The following is a 20,666-nucleotide window of genomic DNA, read 5'->3' on the forward strand; positions in this document are numbered from 1 at the left end:
AACTGGGTATGTATACATTCAAAAAGTAAATCTCTGAGGATCTAAACAGAATCCAAAAAAGCCTGATAAGTAAGGTTCTGTGAGGCTCTGTAACATACAAGTTTAAGTTTCATTATATTATTTGCATGCCGTTGGTAGGGGCCAATAACCAATAAAATTGCAGCCTCATTTCTGGGAGGCAATCCGGACAAGGACCACAAATTAACCATATGGCATTTCTCATCACTTTCTAGGACATGATTTACTTTGAGAGCAAAAAACTAGAACTAGAGCAAGAAAAAAAATCAGTTTAAGTATGAAGTATTAAAATATCTGTTAAATGAATGAGAAAAACTTTTATTTTTATTATGGAAAATTTTGAACATTTATAAAAGAAGAGTGAATAATATGCTCCTGTGTGCCCATTATCCAAGATTCAATGACCAACCCCTGGTTAATCTTGCTCTATTGCTATATTCACCTAATACTACACCCCCAATTCTGGATTCTTTTGAAACAAATCCCAGACCTATCACCTGTAAATATCTCAGTATCTGTCCCTAAAAAAACACATTTTAAGAAACAGACCACTGTACCTAAGCAATTTTAATTCATTAAAATCACCAAATATCGAGTCAGTGTTTAACTTCCCCATCTGCTTTGAAAATAATTTTTCACATTTGATTTGTTTGAATCATAGCCCAACAAGGTCCACACATTACACATACTCTTAAAGCTTAAGTTTCATTGTACAACTCCCCCTCCTTTATTTTCCCTTGAAATTTGTTAAAGAAACCAGGTTGGTCTTTCTGGACCACTCTGGACTTTCTTTTTTCTATATTCTTCTTCTTTTTTTTTTTTCTTGGTAGAGACGGAGTTTCACCATGTTTTCCAGGCTGGTCTTGACCTCCGAGGTTCAAGTGATCCTCCTGCTGTGGCCTTCCAGAGCGCTAGGATTACAGGTGTGATCCATTGTACCCGGCCTGGACACTCTTGATGGCATGTCAACAGTGTCTTTAACACATTCGTAAATGGTATTATATACTGAGACTGAAAGCTGTAAGTCATTCTTATTTTCTAATGTTCGGAGCGATCAATGGTTTCACTGGACTGATCCATTCAAATTTCTTGCAAGTTTTTCACCTCAAAGATACAGCATTTATCAATGAATATTATTTGCTTACAAGTTATAAAATGTTAGTATTCTAGTTTTATAATTTCTTTTGTTAGCTGAATTAAAGAAAAATTTTCCCTCATCAGTCATGTGATTGTCCTGCTCAAGCCAGAGTTAGCTATATTTCCAGAAAACCCTGGCTTATTTTGATGGGAATGGTATTTGAACATGGTTTCCAGGCCTACTGTCTTCTATATAGAGAAAACATAACTTCGTGTTATTTCCCATTCAAATTTAGGATTATAGATGTTTTTTACTCTTTGATTTTGTATGTGTGTCTCTTTTCTCATACACTAAAAATCCTCATTTCTAATTATATTAACATAGTTATGATTAACAATTTAATTACTGAAGAGTTTAAGATTTTTTCACATTTCTTTTTGCCCTTGGATATACCCCATTAAGAATGGACACACAAATTACTATGCTTTAAAGATAATTGAAACATACCTGTGTATTCAAGCCATCAACTTGATATGCAACGCAGGTCATCTGTTTGATTTTGCTTTGGACTTGTAGGGCTTTCCTTAACTTTACTTAAACCTCCTTTTAGAATAACATATGTACCAAAGTCAAATGTTGAAAATTCAAGATATATTCAGAGAAATCTAGCTTCCATCCTGGTTCTTTCCATCTGGTTTCTCTCCTCCTGCCTCCACCATAAGCACCATAAGTAACCACTTTTTAAAGTTTTGGTTATCCTTCCATTGTTTCTTTTTTTTAACCACACACACACACACACACACACACTCACAGTTTTATATCCCCTTTCTTAAATATGATTATATATATATATGTGTATGTATATATATACACACACACATATATATACCTTCTCCATTTTGTTTTTTACTTAATAAGACCACTCTGCAGAGTTACACAGAAATATACCTCATGGATTTTTACAGCTACATACTACTCAATCATGTGGCTATATTAGGATTTAGAATAATCTATTTTTAAGTATGGTATTTAAATTTAAATAACCAGTATTTCATTGAATGCCTCTGACCTGTGAGTTAAGAATTAGACCAAAAGGTATCAGAAGTCAAGGCAATCAGGCTGATTGAAAAATTCAGTTTTAAATAGGGTATGTATAACATATTTAGATGACTAGTACATCTCAATACAGTGGATTTTATATATATTTTGAGGGAGGGCTGAAAATGTTTTGAAAATTAATTGGATGTTTTCTTCCAGTCATATCCACAAAAAACATTTGAGATGCCTATCCAAGTCCTGATTTCTTTTCTGAAATCTGCTTCCCACCTAGAAAGGCCGGCATGACTTGAACCAAGGAAAAAGCAGTGCTTTCCTGGCCAACAAGTTTGTCATTCAATTGTCTGGCTAATGAGTCAGCATGCTAAATGAGGTATGCCTATATACAGAACTAGACATTAAGGGAAACAGTGTAGTAACAGCTAATTCTCTTGTGCTCTTATGTACTAGGCACTGAACTAAAGCACTCTCAACATTAACTTATTTATCTTCGATACCCTTGAGGTAGGTACTACTACTGCGTTAAAAATAAGGCGGCACAGGAAGATTAAATAACTTATAGAGAGAGTCACACAGCTAGTATTATAAATGGCAGGGCTACAATTAAACTCAGGCCTTCTGGCTCCAGAGCTCAGAATCCTAACCACTATATTACCCCATCTTTAAAAGTTATTAGGACCAGAAGAAATAACATTCAGAAGTTAAAATAGTAAACTGAGATGATGAAAGTTTTAATTCTGATGCAACAGCCAAATATAAAAGAAAACAAGCAACAAGTAGGGGTGTATGGTTTTATTTTTTAAAAAATGTATATGCTCAAAAACTGTTTACTTGGAAATTTTCACTAGAAGAAATAAAAAACATGAAAGAACACCAGCATAAATACACAATGCATACTTTAATTGTGGTTATATTAAATGTATCTTAATGTAATACTGCTGTAACATGGTATCATCTCATTGTTAAAAAATTAAAAAAAAAAAAAAAAGAATATAGGGAAGTGAAACTAAAAAACTACAGAATCCTGGATTCTATGGCAGATGGAGTACCCTTATTTAAGCTAGAAAAGGAACCCTGTAAGATAGAAAGAGAAGAGACAAGCAATCTAAAACCAGCATGTTAACCCAACTGTGAGTTTTTTAAAATGCCGTTAAAATGAATCTAAGAATGCCTTTTAACACAGCTCACACTTTAATGAATACCAGAGAATTCACAGCAAGACTGTAAAGCTAGGAATGTAATGTTATTGTGGGGTTTTAGCCATGACCCTCACCTCACTCTACTATATGAAAAAGAAGAAAGAAAAGTCTTTAGTCATGATTTGCACCTTAATGAGCATCAATTATTCTCAGCAGCCCAAAACCCTATAAATGCAGCAGAGCACACAGGTCTTTAACTAAAGTCTGAAAGTCCAGTTAACATAAAAAAAAATCATATTTGGAAACAGCCATACAAATTTAAGGACTGTGAAAAGTCCTTTAACAGAGTTTTGGTAACCACGGGAGAATTCAAACTGAAGAGAAACCCCAAGCGTAAAAAAACGCAACAAGGCCTTCAGATATCACTCAACCATTAGCAAAATCCACAGTGGCGAGAAACCTTTTATGTGTAGCTGAAATGATAAAGTCTTAAGTAGTGACCCATTCCTTAATTCAGTATCAGAACTTCTATATGAATGTGCTGAATATGTAAGGTATATAACCAAAGGAGGGAAATTTGAAGATACGAATGCTGAAGCAGTAGACAGTTCCCAACCACCCCTAAATATGATAGCATCCCACCCCTCTCCCTATCACACTAGCCCCTTACCCTCATTTTTCTTCTTGATGGTACTCATCACTTGACACTCTCTATACATTTATTTCTTAAAATGTTTTGTCTAACTTCCTCCACTAAAATACAAGCTCTGAAACAGCAGGGGGTTTTAAAAAGCTATATTCTCAGTGTCTAGGATAAAATCTGGCATATGGTAGGCATACAATAGTTGAGTGAATTTAGTGTAGTACTTTCTTTATGTGGGGTATTTGGTACCTTGCGGTTACTTCATTCTAAGTGAATGATTTACCAGGCTTTAACATATATATAAAATGTGTTCATTATTTTTATAATATGCCAGAGTAAAAAGCATTTTAACTGCTATGGTCTACAAATTATTCTCCAACTGTGTGGGGGATGGAAAGTTGTATAAAAAGCACCCAGTACTACCCTCATAATTGTACCAACCAGATAGACAAAATGGTCTACAAGGGACATGAAGGTAAAATGGAAGTTTACAACTTCTTAAGAGAAAGTTCTCTTTCCTCAGGTTCAGAATCTAAATACTTTACTCCTCTCAGGATGACATATATCCCTATATGCCTTGTCAGCCACTGGTATAGAGGGCATGGCAGTTTGGAATCCAATAGCAACAACCCTTTTGTGCAAACTTTGGCATTTAGAATCATGCCTCATTAATTCAAAAGCATTACTAAGGGCCTACCATGCATTAAGCACTATGTATACAGGTAAATTTTTAAAATATGGAGCTTACCAACAATAAAGAAAATAATAACAAAGCAGTGTGATCAGTGTGATAACACTGGAGGGGAAGAGTAAAGGACAAGAACAAAGGAGCATCTAATTTGACTGAAAAGGGCTTTAAAAAGCCTATGAAAACAGAATCACTGAAGCTGAATCCTAAGAGGTAGGTAGGTATTCACTTGGTCACAAAGAAGGATGTAGAAGTAATGATGTGTGCAAGGCTACTGAGGTTGAAAACACAAAGCACATTTGGGGAAGCACTGGAAGTACTTGCAATTGATCAGGATGCTCTAAAAAGAGGGATAGTCTGTGGTTCTAAAAACCATATTAAAAATAATTTAAATCTTTATACTTAGAAAGCACAAAGGTATTTTCATAATAAAACTTGCTAAAATGTTAAGTTAAATAAAAATCTTAGCTGTGTAAGGATAAGCAAGGGGGCTGGGGCAGGAATTGAGATTCCCTTTGCCACAAAGGCTCTATATCAGAATTTGTATGTTTACCAAAAGCACCCTGGATTTTAACTGTTTGAGCAACACTGGACTAGAACATGATTACACAGGATGACTACAGAGACATGGCTGGGAAGGTAGCCATTCTGTGTTGCCCTGATCTGTGGAAAATCCCAAAAAGAGAAAACTTAGAAAGCAGAAAGGATTTTATATAAAAGATGAGGACTTAATGTTTGGACACACTGAGTTTAAAATTACTGTGGGATGTCTAATGAAGACATTTGATAGGTAATTAGAAACAAGGTTTAGAGAGCAAGAGAGAAGACAGGATACAAGTTACATGTTTGAGACTCAGTCTGATATTACAGGTGGTAAAAGAAGCCATAGTTATGAATGACATTGTATAAAATATGTAAAGTAAAAAAAGAGAGAGAGAGAAAATCTAGTGAAGATCAATACCTAAAAGGTAGGCAGAAAGTGAGACAACACTTTGTGGGGAAATGAGGGAGACAGCAGAGATGAAACCAACGTGTAGCACAGAGTAGCCTTTGATAGGAAGCAGGCAACCTCTTTTCCTCTAAAACAGGGGAATATGAGTGAAGTTGGAAAATACAAGTTGAACTCTTCATAGTCCCAATTTTCTGTTCAATAGGAGGAAGAGTCATATGCTAGGGGAGGGGCAGAGGGCCTAAGGAAAGTAATGAAGTTTGGCTCAGCCACAGCGGGAAATGGGAGAGAGGCCACCCTAGTAACAAACATAAGGTTTACATTGAGGGCTTTTCTAAGGCTGAAGCGAGATACTTGTAGTGATTTTACTTTGAAGGACTACCCTTCACAAAGAACTCAGCATCCCAGAAAAGGTAGATAATAAATAGGATTAATCTGAGGTTGGGGGCTTGCTGAAGGATTAGACTAAAAGACCAGAGGAAGAAGAATAACTGGTGAGATCAGTTCATATAGTGTCCCATAAAGCTGAGGGTAGATAGGGAAGAAAGCCTGAAAGGGGCTGATAGTTTAGGAGGAAGGGGAACAGTCAAGAAATGGGGGTAAGAAGGAACTGAAGAATGTGGAACGAACATAAAGGAGAGAAAAGTCAATAAAATAAGGAAGTGAAAAAACTGAAAAGAGGGCAGTTATCAGTTACTGAAATTTTACCAGAAAGAGAAATTCAAGATGGTGACATTCAAAGTGTGGCACGGGAGTAAGCTGCTGGAATGTGATAAAGTCACTGGGCAGAAGTCCAAGATATCAGCAAGGTATCAGAAAGATCATCCAAAGATGACAACAGGAGTTGAGGTAGACAGAAAGACCATGAGCAAGATATCAAGTTAGGCTCTCTGGCCTTTAACACTCACCCCTATTATTAAAAGTAGAAAACATTAAAATTTCAATACGGTATGAAAAGATGTGCTATAAAAGCATATGAACTAATGGTAGACTAACCTAACTTGATTTTTATCTTCATTACTCACTTGAAAAGCCATGCATTTTCTTTTAAACAAAATAGAAAAATAATTTTTAAATTTTTATAAAATGCCTAAAGTAGAAATTTTAAATACAATTAGTAATACATGGCAAAATAATTAAACACAATGATTCCTTTGTGAGATCTTTCATTATTTACCTTACTGAAAATGGAATCTGAATATTAGTCATAATCTTTCATTTTGCCTACATTTATATCCATACTATGTATTCAAAGCAGTGAGATAACTTGACTTTAATTTCTGATTCATGGCAAATTTCAGAAGGTAGGGAGATTATACAAAATAATCTAAAGATGATAAAAATGGTAAACTTGTGTTACATATACCACAATAAAAAAAACTAAAGTAACAGAAAAAATCTTTGTAAAGCTAAATTGGGTTACTACTCATTATTAGTGACATAACATCTGTATTTTAAAGTGAGTTTGAAAAACACTTTAGAAATTAAATCATCATCCCTTCATAGGTTTAAGAATATATAATGAAAAAGATGGTGATGGTGTTTAAAGAAGGAAACCCAAGTTGGATATCTTTATGCAGTGTAATGTTCTCATATTCAGTATCAACATGTCTTCTTTTTTGGAACTCTCTTTTCCATTTCATGGGTTTTGTTGTTTTTCTATTTGAAAAGGACTAGATGAACTTTCTAGTTACAGCGATGATGAAAGAAGTTTAAAATTTGTTTTGCATTCGTTGTATTCCATTCTTGTTCTTTCAGGGGTCCTTCACACACAGATACATACTTTTTCAAGATCTTTTCTCCTACTTCTCGGAAATCCAAGGGTTCCTTGTGTGTAGTGCAGCCTGCTCCAGAAACACTAGTATCCACTTCATGATTTTCTGGTTGCTGATCAGCACAATACTTCGATCCCCAGTAACACATTTCTCCACTGTACATCATAGCCAGCAGATGAATGTCACTAAATATTCCTGGGAAAGTCATTTAGGTTGACAGATTAGAATTAAAAGCTTAAAAAGAAACCCTAGTTATTAACTAAACTTGAATTAAAGTTCCTTTTGTCATTAAGCATTTTCTATTCTCACTTTAACAGTAACACAAAAGCAAAATATGACTAATACAATCTTCATTTAATAAGCATGTTTATATCTATTTTGCTGATAAAGGAGGCCCATTACAAAAAGAAAAACAGAGTACCAGAGAATTTTTTTAGAGAATCATTTAGGTAAGTGATTTTGACCTTTTTGGGGTCCACTCTAGAACTTCTCCAAGAATCTAATTTAAGGAACAGAACTTCTCCCAGAATATACACCCCAAATTCTGCAGTCAATTTCAGAGTACTTATAAACTCCCTGAATTCCATCCATGGACACACCCTTTATTTTGGGGTATGCTCTAGGATGATTCATATAGCTAAAGTCAGGCATCCTAGACATCCTATATTTCTCTAAAAGTCTAAGAAATTATCATGCATAATCATGCCTGAGAGTCCATACAATTATTAAAGGTGTTATTTCCAAGATGCTTTGTATTACCAGAAAAAAAGAGAATATGCTGCAGAATTTTCATCAAAAGTTGAACTCTTTCTTCTTATGGGTAGTTTTTCCAGTAGGCAATTATATAATTAAACATTTATGGTGCATAAAGTGTATTAATTTGGCAGAAAGACAAATAAACCTAGAATGAAAAAGATCTGGGTATAAATTACTGGCTTTGTGTCTTTGGGCAAGTCACCAAAGCTCTTTGAATCTCAGGTTTTAAATCTGAAAAATAAGGAGTTTGCATCCCCTACTTAATTCATGGAATTTTCCTAAAGAACATATGAAATAAAAATGTAACTTCTTAAAAGCCATTAAAGAAAAAAATAAATGACGTATTCTAATGTGCTTCTGTGATTAGAAAAGATTTCTTCAAATAAATGAGCATCATGTCTGTTGTTCACCTAATATGATACAACAAAAGTGACTATGATGGCACTGGATATGAAAAATTCAGCTTTCAGAACGGTGGTAGTTTCTGTGTTGAATCTATTGCAAGTTTTTTAAAGTATCAAAATTTGTTCCTGCAGTATTCACCTTCACTTCACCTCAATTTCTGCTTATAAATAGTAGCAAGAGAAACAACAGGCTCAGCAGAATAGCTGAATGAATGGTGATATGGTTTGGCTCTGTGTCCCCATCCAAATCTCATCTTGAATTGTACCCTCATAATTCCCATGTGTTGTGGGAGGGACCCAGAGGGAGATAACTGAATCACGGGGGTGGTTTCCCCCATACTGTTCTTGTGGTAGTGAATAAGTCTCAAGAGATCTAATAGTTTTATAAGGGGTTTCCGCTTTCATTTGTCTCTCCTTCTCTCTTGTCACCGCCATGTAAGAAGTGCCTTTTGCTTTCGACCATGATTATGAGGCCTCCCAGCAACGTGGAACCATGAGTCCATTAAACCTATTTTTTTCTTCCCAGTCTTGGGTATGTCTTTATCAGCGACGTGAAAATGGACTAATACAAATGGCTATACAATAAATAGTGGTTCTCAAACTTTTGCCTTCAGAACTTATTCCTTCTTTCTAACTGTATGTTTGTACCCATTAACCCAACCTCTCTTCATCACCTCCCTCCCACTCATACAACCTTTTGTGATACCAGCTCTGATCTGTAGGGGAGGGAGGGTCCTCAGTTGTATTAAGGGTGTAAACAAAGGGTATAAAAGTTGGACAGTTTTTTTATTTACCCCCATGTGATTCCAGGTTTATTCTGACAAGGGAATTTTTATAACACGTTCATCTGATAAGGCCATGTCCAAAGATTAAAATTCTCTGGCCCCACTTCACAGAACAATGAGGCTCAGAGGTGAGACACAAGGGCTTACTGCATAAAATTTAATGATATACAGATAATGTCTAAACAATAATATGATTATCTTACCTTAGAAAAAGTAACAAAAACCATACACAGTTTTGAGTTTTATCTAAAATTAGGTAAATTATCACCAAGATCTAGCCACAGAAAATTTGATGTCTCATATAGAACTTTTCTCCCTAAATATTAAGAATTATTCAGAATTGTATTTTATATCGACTAACAAAAAATAATTTGAGCCTCTCCAAAAGGGACTTAGGAGTAATTCAGCCTATGAAAGTAGGTTTCCCGGCTTCTAATCTAATCATGTTCAGACAGATACATTTGGGCAAAGCAACCTTTTTTTCTTTTTTCTCAGACCAGGTCTCACTCTGTTACCCAGGCTAGAGTGCAGCTGTGCGATCAGGGCTCACTGCAGCCTCAAACTCCTGGGCTCAACTGATTCTCTCACCTCAGCCTGCCATGTAGCTGGAACTACAGTCACGCGCCACCAAGCCTGGATAATTTTTTTTTTTTTTTTTAGTTTTTGTAGAGATGATGGATGATGTCTCACTATGTATTGAACTCCTGGCTTTTCTCTAGTGATCATCCTGCCTTGGCCTCCTAAAGGAGGCAAACTTACATTTTTTTGTTTTGTTTTTGTTTTTGTTTTTTGAGACGGAGTCTCACTCTATCCCCCAGGCTGGAATGCAGTGGCGAGATCTCAGTTCACTGCAACCTCCATCTCCCGGGTTCAAGCGCAAACTTGTTTAGATGAGAACAAAAAGCCAGCACCATAAGAGGACTTAGGACAGTATGTAGCAAAACTGCTGTGGTGCCTATACTGTTTCTTTTTGTCTGGAAAATGCTACCCTATCTGACCCTTTTAATTCCCTTGTTGAAGAAGCAACTGAAACTAGGAGCTAGTAAATTCAAAGTATGACAAAGAGATGCCACCAATATTACCTGCTTCCTGAAGAAAAAATTCCAGGCTATGAGAGTGTCTTACTTTATAACTAGAAATGGGAGAATTAGGAAAGCAGGTGATTTGTACCACTCCCTTTGGTTCTAAATGAGCTTTAGTGCCTACCCCCACCTTTTTCTTTTAAAGTGTCCCACATTAAGAATTCAATTTAATCAGTCTATGTGTGAAAATAGAAATTTTTAACAAGGCATTTTCAATGCCTCTAATTGGTTCCTAGTTATCTGAAATAACTAATAACTAGTATATACTTGCCATAAATACATCAAATACCCCATGTTTGTCAAAATGTCATGCCCACTGAGGGAGCTTTTTGTATTCACAATAAGTTGTTTTAGAATGAAATATTTGTCTAAATGAGCAGAAAGTAATAATTTTTGGACATCATGTCACTTAAATCACCATTTTTTTTTCTATAAAATGCTTTCAAATGGAACAATCCTGGAGAGGCTAACAAAGAAACAGAAAGAATTAAAACATACTTAAAATACTAGAATATTTCCAAAGAGGTATTCTAATTATTCTTCATATTTCATTTTTTTCCCATCAAAACTTCAGATGAAGTAAAAAATTTTACACATGTGATCTAATGTTACTTGCAGCTATTTGACCTTGACCAATTCATCTGGGTTTACCTGGACCTCAGTTCTTCCATTTATAAGGAGATGGTAAAAGTAAATGGTTCTTCTCTTCCCACACACAAGTCTAAAACCCAGATGATGCTCTATATTCAGTTCCTTGAATTTTCAAGTACACAGATGCTTGTGGCAGAAATGTATAGTTGCCAACCAGTATTCATTCTCCCCAATACCCCTTTCTTAGTAAACAACCTTAATTTTATTTGGGATGGCAATGTATCAGGTTAAGGACTATACTTTCCAGGTTTCCTTACAGCTAAGTAAAGTCATATGATTAAATTCTGGCCAGTGAAATGGAGGTTGTAAGAAACTTCTGAGAAGGACGGTCTAACAGAACAGACTTGGCTGAAATTCCCTTTTGCTATGCCTGTAGCCTGAAACACAGGTGAGACTGAAGGAGCTCCAGGAACATCTGGGGATACTGAGAATAAAAGCAATGTCCTAAACAGAGATGCATGCTGCACAGTCTGGAAAGTATTATATTCTAAATAAAGTGCCTCCCCATAAAGAGAGAGTCTTGTTTTAAAGATGAATGGAGGAAAAAGGTAAGAACATGATGAGATGGAGCCACTGTACCAGCTCTGGACCTTTCCTGTGTGAAAGATCACTAAATATCTACCTTGTTTAAAAGTTACTTCCAGTTAGTTACAAGTAGCCAAATCTAGTTCTGATAAAATGCTGACTGAGGATTGACATGGTTTGGCTTTGTGTCCCCACCCAAATCTCATCTTGAATTATAATCCCCAGGTGTTGAGGGAGGAAGCTGGTGGGAGGGGACTGGATCATTCACGTGGTTTCTCTCATGCTGTTCTCATGATAGTGAGTGAATTCTCATGAGATCTGATGGTTTTATAAATAATAGTTTTTCTTGCACTCACACATGCTCTGTCTCACCTGCCGCCATTTAAGACGTGCCTGCTTCCCCTTCCACCATGATTGTAAGTTTCCTGACACCTTCCCAGCCAAGTGGAACTGAAAGTCAATTAAACCTCTTTTGTTTTAAATTACCCAGTCTCAGGTAGTATCTTTATAACAGTGTGAAAACAAACTAATTACACAACTGTGTGAGGATGCAAAATGAGCAGAAGGAACACAATACATAACTTCCAAAATTACTTAACACAAGGGATTAGAAATATTTTTCTGTATCACATCAAAAGATTTTATCTTTGAATTTTGTATAAGCCCTTTTATGACCGATTACTTTTTTGTCTATAATCTACCTTGACATTTATTTAAATCAAAGTGAAATCTAATAAACTTCCTAAAATCTTAAGAAGCTTTAAATCACTTAGAAAATTTAATGAGAGATCACATTACCTGCACTCAGTAATTTAGCTGTGTCTAGGTCTTGGAAAGAAACTCCTTCATTTAACTGGATAGGACATCGATAATTTAGCATCTGTAGCAAGTAACTGATTCCATCAAGAAGGTACTAAATAAAAGTCAGAGCCAAAGAATTGAAAGTATTATCTGCAGAGATATATAAACTTCAAATATTAATATTTTCCATTCTTCATTCAAGAGAAAATTGGTTAATATATAGACATAGCTTACACCTATTCTATTTCAATGGTATAAAGACCCACTATCCCAAGACTCTGCTAATATAAATATACCCCTTGAAATGCTCTAGTAGTAAGAAAGAGTACTAAAAAAAAAAAGAATGCATTAACCAGAAACACATTTCAGTAATATATTTGTTAAAGATGTTATCAGAGGAAGAAAAGAATAAAGATAATAAAGATGTGCTCAACAACAATGTATTAAAAGCACATATGTACTTATAATTTAGAAATATTATGATCAAACTTTTATATCTGCAAGTGTGGCCTCCCATTTCCAAGCCCACCTAAATTATGTGTACATTTAACCCAAGTTAGAATCCTTAGTGATACAATACCAAGACTCATATTTTGGATTTAATGATTCAGTCATAATGGTCAAGTGAATCAGAGGGCCACCATTTTCTAGAAGCAGGGTCATGTGAGTTCCTTAGAAGTGATCTGCTGACAGGCTCACAAGTGTTTCTTTCAGGACAAAATTTGTTTAAAAGTTTAGAAAGTAATATAGTTTATCTTATATTTAAAATAATACAAATCCTTAAAAAAAAGAACTTCACAGATTACAAAGTGCTTTCACATGTTATCTGATTTAGTCTTCACAACAAGCCCAATTTATTTATGATTACACAGCTAGTAAATAAAAGATATAGAATACAAACCAAAGACCCTTTGATCCACTACTCTTAGTAGTACAACATAGACAGCTTTTTGAAACCTATAAATGTCAACAATGAAAAATGTGTAGGGAATGTCTTCTTACCTTTTTAAGCAAACTGGATTTTCTTAAGAGCCATTCTCTTCTTTTGGTAAGAGAATGACAATACATATACAGCAGGGCTCCTCGTCTCCAAGACAGACATTCCAGTAGCTCATCCCCAAGCAAATTGCAGTGCTGAAACACACACAAAAAGACATAGCTAAAAAGGGAAACTGGATGTCTGTAAAAGTTGAAGTTAAATTTCAAAAACTCAGCAATTGAAAACATTCTCACATCACAAAATGTGCCCTTTGTTTAGCTACTTACACAGGGAAGCCTTAGTTTCAATCAATTATAAATATGCAAGCCTATTAATGCATGAAAATTAAAATAACGACTTCAATTTATAAGTAGTTTTACAAAATAATTTAAAACACATTTTTACTAGCAAATTATCCTAACAGGTTTGCAACAGAAGTAGTCATCATTTCATTAAAAAGGTAACTTTTCACAAATACATTACTTGAAGTGAGATCATATCTATTTCTACTATCACTCGAATAAAATAATGAAAATTTACACCCAAAAATAATTCTAATAAATCAAAAATTTTAAAGCGGTTTGTCATTTAAATTTGGGGATAATGTTTCCACAGCCTCCCCTGATATATAAACAGAGAAAAAAAATATCTAGGTAGATAGACAGCAGGCAGTTAAAGATGAGAAATTATTTGCATGAAAGAGTATCCAGGACTAGAGATAAAAAATAATAGGATTATTCAAATAGAGATAACAGTACAAAGCCTGTGAACAGGTTGTCAAGTAAAGACAGAATAGAGACTATCAGTGATGAAGGAGACATCCTTGGCTAGTACCTGTGCTTCTAGAATGGAAGGCAGGACAGTTGCTAGCAAGAGAAGACATTTCAGACATGAAGAAGTGGAAAAGGGGCAGGTAGGGTCTCAGAGGGAGGGGGTGATCAATGTTAAGAAGGGGAGTAAATGTTCGAGAGACTAAGGACTATAAGGACAACAGATGTGGTAATTAGATTAATAGTGACCTTCAAGAAAACAGCATCTGCAAAAGTAAACGGAGTGGATATGGGAATATCTATGTTAAAAAAAAATGAGTAGGCACTGCTATTACAAATTCTATTATGCAAATATTCTGAAATACATTTAGTAAAATATGATACTTTTGTTGCAACATTGGTTTGAAGCGTTAAGCTCTTTTATCTCCCTCTTCCAATCTTAATTTAAGAAACAAAGATACAATCAAGAAGAAAAAAAATATAGACTCCAAAGAGCAGGACAGTACCAGCAATATTCCATCATAATTAACAGGAACATAAAACTTACTTTTGGATGCATATTATTTTCCTTGACTAAAATTTCTGGTTCTGAAAGAAAACTGATCAGCTCTTTTACTTTCTGTGAAGAAGAGTCTTCAGGAAAATCTTCATCTACTAGCTTGTTCTCCTCAAAATATGTCATGTCCAAAATAGCCTAAAAAAAAAAAAAAAAGAAAGGCATTTATCAATGATTTAAAATTGAAAAACAACAATTCTTACAGTTTCACCTTGCACATATAGGTGCTTTATTACACATTTAAATCTTCTAGCTCAATATGTAAATTTGAGAAGTAGGCAAAATGTCTAGATGTAAATATAATTTGAGAAAGATTTTAAAGAAAACTTCATAGGTATTTTACTAAAGTACTGAATTAATGATAATCCTTCTTTCCCTCAAAAAAAATAGAGCTTTAATTTACAGAATTTAATTATATAGAATTATGAAAAACGTAATTATTATATTCTGCTATTTATATAATCCCTGAAATTTTCCTAAATGCCTGTTGTATCAAGTTAAGGTCACTACTTCCAGTTTTGAACCTTCAAAGGATTTATTTGTTTTCCCAAATACAGAGCCAGTATTAGGGGCATATGTATCCTGCTACCCAATAGAGTAAACATACCATCAACATATGCAACTCAAACACTAAGCCCCCAGTATTCCTAAATATTAGAGATGCTGTTAAAGCATATAAAACTCCTCAATCCTTTTTCCTTTTTCAATCTATTGAACTAAGACTAAGGAAACTGGGTTCTAGTGTCAGTTCTACCACTAATCACTTAACTAACCAAAGACAAGTCAGTTTTATCTTTTTTGAGCTTCAGCTTCTTAATTGACTAAATGATAAATCAGACTAAAATACTTTTCAAAGTTCCTTGTTGGAGTATAAAATTAATTAACATATGTAAAGTACTAGAAATGTTACCTAGCACCCAGTTAGTGCTTTTACTTTCTGTGAACAGGAGCAGTAAGTGTTATTGTGTGAAAGGCCTAAGCCAGTAAGGAGAGATCATCATATATGATTTCATCATCATATGAAAGGTGATCTGTTGATTCAGAACCATAAATAGGTTTTAAGAGGATTTGGAAAATTGAAATCTGTATGTCTAGGTCTTTTGCCTTATTCTAGTAACTAAGTTAAATGTTTGGAACACTCTCATTTGAAAAAAATGAGATGACATACAACATATGCAGACAAGCACAGAGTTTTCTGAAAGGAAAGAAAGCCAAGCAAAATACCTGCCAAACTTAAACAGTTCTCTGTGGTTTGTGAGTAGCTGTTAGGCTTACTCAGCCATGGTGTTTGAAGGCAGAAGCTATCTTTAGAAACTTCCTAACAGGAAGAACAGCACGAGGCATTTAAATGCTATAAATGGGCACTTGGGAAGCCTAAGTTTACTGTACTTTCTGTAACCACTTCAGTTTTATTATCCCTTAGCAATCCAAAAAGGGCATATGAAAACACTCTATCAACTACAAAGTGCTATATAAATGTTAGTTACTGTAATAAAATTACATTTCTTGATGTTAGCATGCCTCAGCAGCATTTCAGAAAACCAAGAAAAAAAGGCATTGTCCACATAGCAGCCTGATTTGGAAAGGAAAGTTAAAAAACAAGTGGGTGAACAGAAAAATCGCATAGATATGCATGACACTAGCAGGGAGAGTAATATTGAGAATCCTAGGGAAGGTAAATTTCAGGGGGAAAAAAAAAGTCAGGGCCCTTATATCCCCCCCTGCTCCCTCTGAAACTTTCAAGAGATTGGACAGTGCACAAACTAGTGTCCTGTTCAATTATCTCTAAAGGAAAACAATTCTATTATCTGTAAGATTTTTTTCCTGACTTTTCTAATTAACACATCTAATAAATTTTACTTCTTTTCATACTGCCTCAAAGTTTCAAGTTTTTGTGTTTTATTCATAGTTTTTTGAACAAAATTAAACACTTGAAATATGGAATAAACTGATTTCATTTTACCTAAAATTGGAGTCAATCATCTAAATAAACAACCTGCCCTCATAAAATGCCAGAGTCCACATCTCTTTCAGTACCTGTGTGTAAAGTTCTAGAAGATTTGATGGATTTGAACATTCTTTCTCTTCTCCACATAGGAGTTTCAATTTTTCTAATGCTGCAGAGGCCCGAATTAAAAAGTGATCTATAAGAAATAAAAACATGAGAATTACATCACATAGTTTCAGAGTGTTATTTAAACAAAAAACAAATTATGTATGAAGATGAAATGATGAAATGACAAGATGAAATAATATTATGGCATATGGAGAAACAGCATTATAGTAATAATATCTATGCTGACCATGGCTCATAATATCTAAAATATGAAATATCTCATAATGCCTAATCCTAATTAAGTAAATTTATCATGAAAATTTATTCTAGAAAGCAAAATACTGAAAACTTTCTAGAGTCAATCTTGCCATTTCTCAAATGCAGTCTGTATTCTCATTATGCTTCTTTTATGATAATAATGCACTCAAAATAGTTAAATTTAAAACTTACTGGAATATACAAATAATATACATAAATCTACAGAAAGGGCTTCCACTGAAAACTTACAATTTCATAAATGTAGTTGCAAATGTCATGCAAAAAACCATGATTGACAAAATCGCATTCCTTATAAAATGCCAGCATTATGAGCAATTATAATTTTATAATTGTTTATATCTACTATGATTAAAATTATATAATACATCTATGTATTTAATTCCTTAAAAACTTAGAAACAAATTACCTCATTTCCTCAAAACTTGGAAGAAAAGGAACTAAACACTTCTAATAAGTCTTCTAATCACAACTCACCCTCCCTCCACCTTCACCATCTCCTGATTTTTTTTCCCTTTCTCTAATGTCATAATCCCTTTGTTGCTTCTATGATTTCACCTTTTCTTATGTGTCCACTCCAAGGTACTATCCACCCTTCTGCAGCACTTCATGTAGTCACATTTAGATACACCCACTATCAAGACACTAAACTCCCTGAGTTTGCCTCTCTGTGCTTCCCTTCTGAAATATACTCTGATATTCTAAAATATATCTGTTTCTTCTTCACAGGCCAATGAACAGATAGTGTAGCACTTGGTGTAGGCCTACCTGATCTAGCCTCAGGAGTTACACGGACAGATAAGCTGTTCATTGTTGCAGCAAAAGCACCATCAGGTTATGTCTGTTGGCAATCATGTGACTGCTGCCTTAAGTCTTCTCAGGTAAAGCCTGAGATTGGATTTTGATTGCTGTAAGATCCACTTTCACTTGAGTTGAAATCTGCTTCTTAGCACTGTCTTCCCACCTCTCATTAGCCCAGAAGTGATATCCACACAACATAGAAAAAGAGCCTACTATAAACTGAAATTATATGGAACATGACACTCCTTAGGTGCTTCTTTAGAGAATGTGTTGATATGTTTTTTAACTTGCAGCATTATTTTCAATGTAAAGATTTGCATCGAACTCATTAAACCATTGCTGAAAGAGTATGTCACATAAACTGATGACATAATTACTGTGGCAGGGGTGTGGTGGTGGCATAGCTCACATTTTGGAAAAGCCCATAAAATGTAGTTTTACTAGAACTATTTAGTCAAAGTAATGACTGGCAAAGCAAAAGATGAAACTGATTCTTATATAATCTCTGGAAAAACTCCCTCATGACATACTTCCATAGAGTAAACAGATTGTGCTTGTACAATGAGAAATAAATTAACAAAAATTGGCTAGAAATTAAAAAATGCATTATTAGATGAAATAATATCTGGCTGTATCTCATCTAATTTGACGAAGACAATGGAAATTATCAAACCCCTATACCCTAGTATAAATACATAGTCGTTACATTAAAGAACAAATTTTGAATGTATATTATTCTTGTTGCATGGAAAAATGTCAAATTCAATTCAAGTACATGAAATTTTGTTTTAATTACAGTTCATAAATCTTGTAATATTTTTAAGATTGAACTGATTTCCATGCTGAACTGATTTCCATGCTGACCATGGCTCATAATATGAACCACTAACATTGTCATTTTATTTTAGCAAATTTTCAGAAGTATAAAGCTTCTAAACAAGAATTCCATATATAGCACATGACTTTTATTTCCAGCTCTCATTCATTCCAGATTAAAGAACTCTTCCAAGGGAAATGAGAATGGCTTTTGGTTCAGTGATAAGTGAATAAAAAACACTCTTTGGTCTCTTTGGACTGGTTCAAGTGAATCTGGGAATTACAGGTAACTTAGATACACTTTCAACTTAATAGCTCCTACTACCCAAGAATTATTCATGTGAATCCACAGACCAAAATATAAGTCCGCTTCAGGATGGTCTGTAGTAGGTCTTTAAAGAACACACTCCTGGACGGGCACAGTGGCTCACACCCGTAATCCCAGCACTTTGGGAAGCCAAGGCGGGTGGAATGCTTGAGCCCAGGAGTTCAAGACCAACCTGGGCAACATGATGAACCCCGTTTCTACAAAATACACCAAAGTTAGCCAGGCGTGATGGTGTGCGCCTGTTATCCCACTACTAGAGGGGCTCCAGCCTGGGCGACAGAATGAGACTCTGTCTCTAAAACCAAAACAAAACAAAACACTCCTGAGAAAAGATAATCCGGCAAAAAATATTCACTGAAACTAAGGCATTTCATCATAGACCCTATTTAATAAGAAATTCACCAACTATTCAATCGCTTAAGAAAATGTTCCACCACTGTTTTCCTATGAGTCCAATGATATGAGTGAGTCCATAAGAATTTTAAAAACTATCTGTAGTAATAGCTCAAACTCGAAAAGGAATAATGTAGAACCTAAAGGCAGGTGAGACCTAATGAAGAGAATTGGACTTAAATTCAGAAGGTTGAGGTAATACCCTAGCCCAGTTTTTCCTAACAGCTTACACCTTTCCAAAACAATTATGCCAATACTTAACAGAGCCCTTGTGAGAACTGGCATGATGTATAGGCAGAATAGTCTACACACCAATGTAAAGCTCTTCTACAGAATGTTTAGACTCCAAAACGTAAGATGCAAATTTACAACGCAGCAATGAAAAAGTGGAACTGTTATACCTGCCTTTTTATCTTTACAGGATGCAAACGACCATTACCAATTTGAGTGTTATCATTCACCTTAGCCATTTATTTAAACTTCTGTATTTTATTTAGATTCTGCCCTTTTCCCAATTGCTACCGAGACAGTTTACATCAGCACGGATCTGGACAGATTTTCCATGAGTTCTGAAAAATGCGGTTTCCGAAGACAACGTCTTGGCAATGTGAGTTCTGGGGAGTGGGCAATCGATGGAGCAGCGAGGATCAGAAACAACAGACCTCTGTTGGCTACTTGCGGCCTAGGACCCAAGGGAACACAGGCCTCAGCCTCTAGCCCTCATAGCCATCGAGCGCCAGTACCTTAGCGCCGTCTGCCCCGCCCGCCTCCCTCTCCTCCGCTCCCTCACCATCTTCACCGGCAGCTTCGCTAAGTTGCTGTATGTGGGCCTGAGCCAGGTCCCCGAGCTCTTCCACTCGTCTCACCACACTACAGAATGCGGCCGCCATGGCCACAATCGGCGGGCGCGCCCCAGCCACGTGACCGTGTTGCCCGCAATCACCTGATCCTCCAGCACTGGCGGGGCGTAGGGCGGAACTCTCCTGGTTGGTGGGAGGAGACATCAGCTCCGGAAGAGGGCTGGCCCAGGCCGGCAAAGGTCGTTCCGGGTCATTTTTCCTGGACTTTCCTTCCCTCCCATAATCCTGAGCAGCAAGGAGACTAGGGGCGGGTGTGACGTTGAGGCACGCCTCTCTCTCGCCCCCTCCTGTAAGCCAATAGGGAGCCAGCCGTGCCCCTCGACTGACCCAATGGAAAGTCGGCTCTCTCCTCCTGCCTCCTGGAAGACAGCTTGGTGACGTCTGGCTGGCAGGATGCGGATTGTCGTCCGCATTCCCGCTTCCCTATCCGGCGCGGGAACCACAGTCTGGAGGGCGGACGCGAGGGTCTGGAGAGAGGGCT

The 20,666-nt window shown here is 35.8% G+C and overlaps 1 protein-coding gene across 1 annotated transcript; it reads right to left on the reverse strand.

The window, feature by feature from the left end:
- Positions 1–2,929: 2,929 nt before the first annotated feature.
- On the reverse strand, positions 2,930–20,261 carry RIMOC1 (RAB7A interacting MON1-CCZ1 complex subunit 1). Its single transcript, XM_011750903.3, has 6 exons — positions 20,116–20,261; positions 16,693–16,799; positions 14,647–14,793; positions 13,353–13,484; positions 12,348–12,462; positions 2,930–7,541 (listed from the first exon to the last, which is right to left on the reverse strand). The coding sequence occupies exons 1-6, from the start codon at positions 20,213–20,215 to the stop codon at positions 7,258–7,260; spliced, it is 885 nt and encodes a 294-aa protein (XP_011749205.2). The 5' UTR covers positions 20,216–20,261; the 3' UTR covers positions 2,930–7,257.
- Between the last annotated feature and the right edge of the window lie 405 nt (positions 20,262–20,666).

Source organism: Macaca nemestrina, chromosome 6 (assembly GCF_043159975.1).
Source record: "Macaca nemestrina isolate mMacNem1 chromosome 6, mMacNem.hap1, whole genome shotgun sequence".
NCBI classification, from domain to species: Eukaryota; Metazoa; Chordata; class Mammalia; order Primates; family Cercopithecidae; genus Macaca; species Macaca nemestrina.

What these genes read in the sequence shown, in the direction of transcription:
- RIMOC1 (XM_011750903.3), bottom strand. Translation starts at nt 20,215, where the DNA reads ATGGCGGCCGCATTCTGTAGTGTGGTGAGACGAGTGGAAGAGCTCGGG. An exon ending in TTCTAGAACTTTACACACAG is followed by an intron (nt 14,794 to 16,692) that starts GTACTGAAAGAG and finishes TTTTTTTTTTAG; the next exon opens with GCTATTTTGGACATGACATA. An exon ending in AGCTAAATTACTGAGTGCAG is followed by an intron (nt 7,542 to 12,347) that starts GTAATGTGATCT and finishes TGACTTTCCCAG; the next exon opens with GAATATTTAGTGACATTCAT.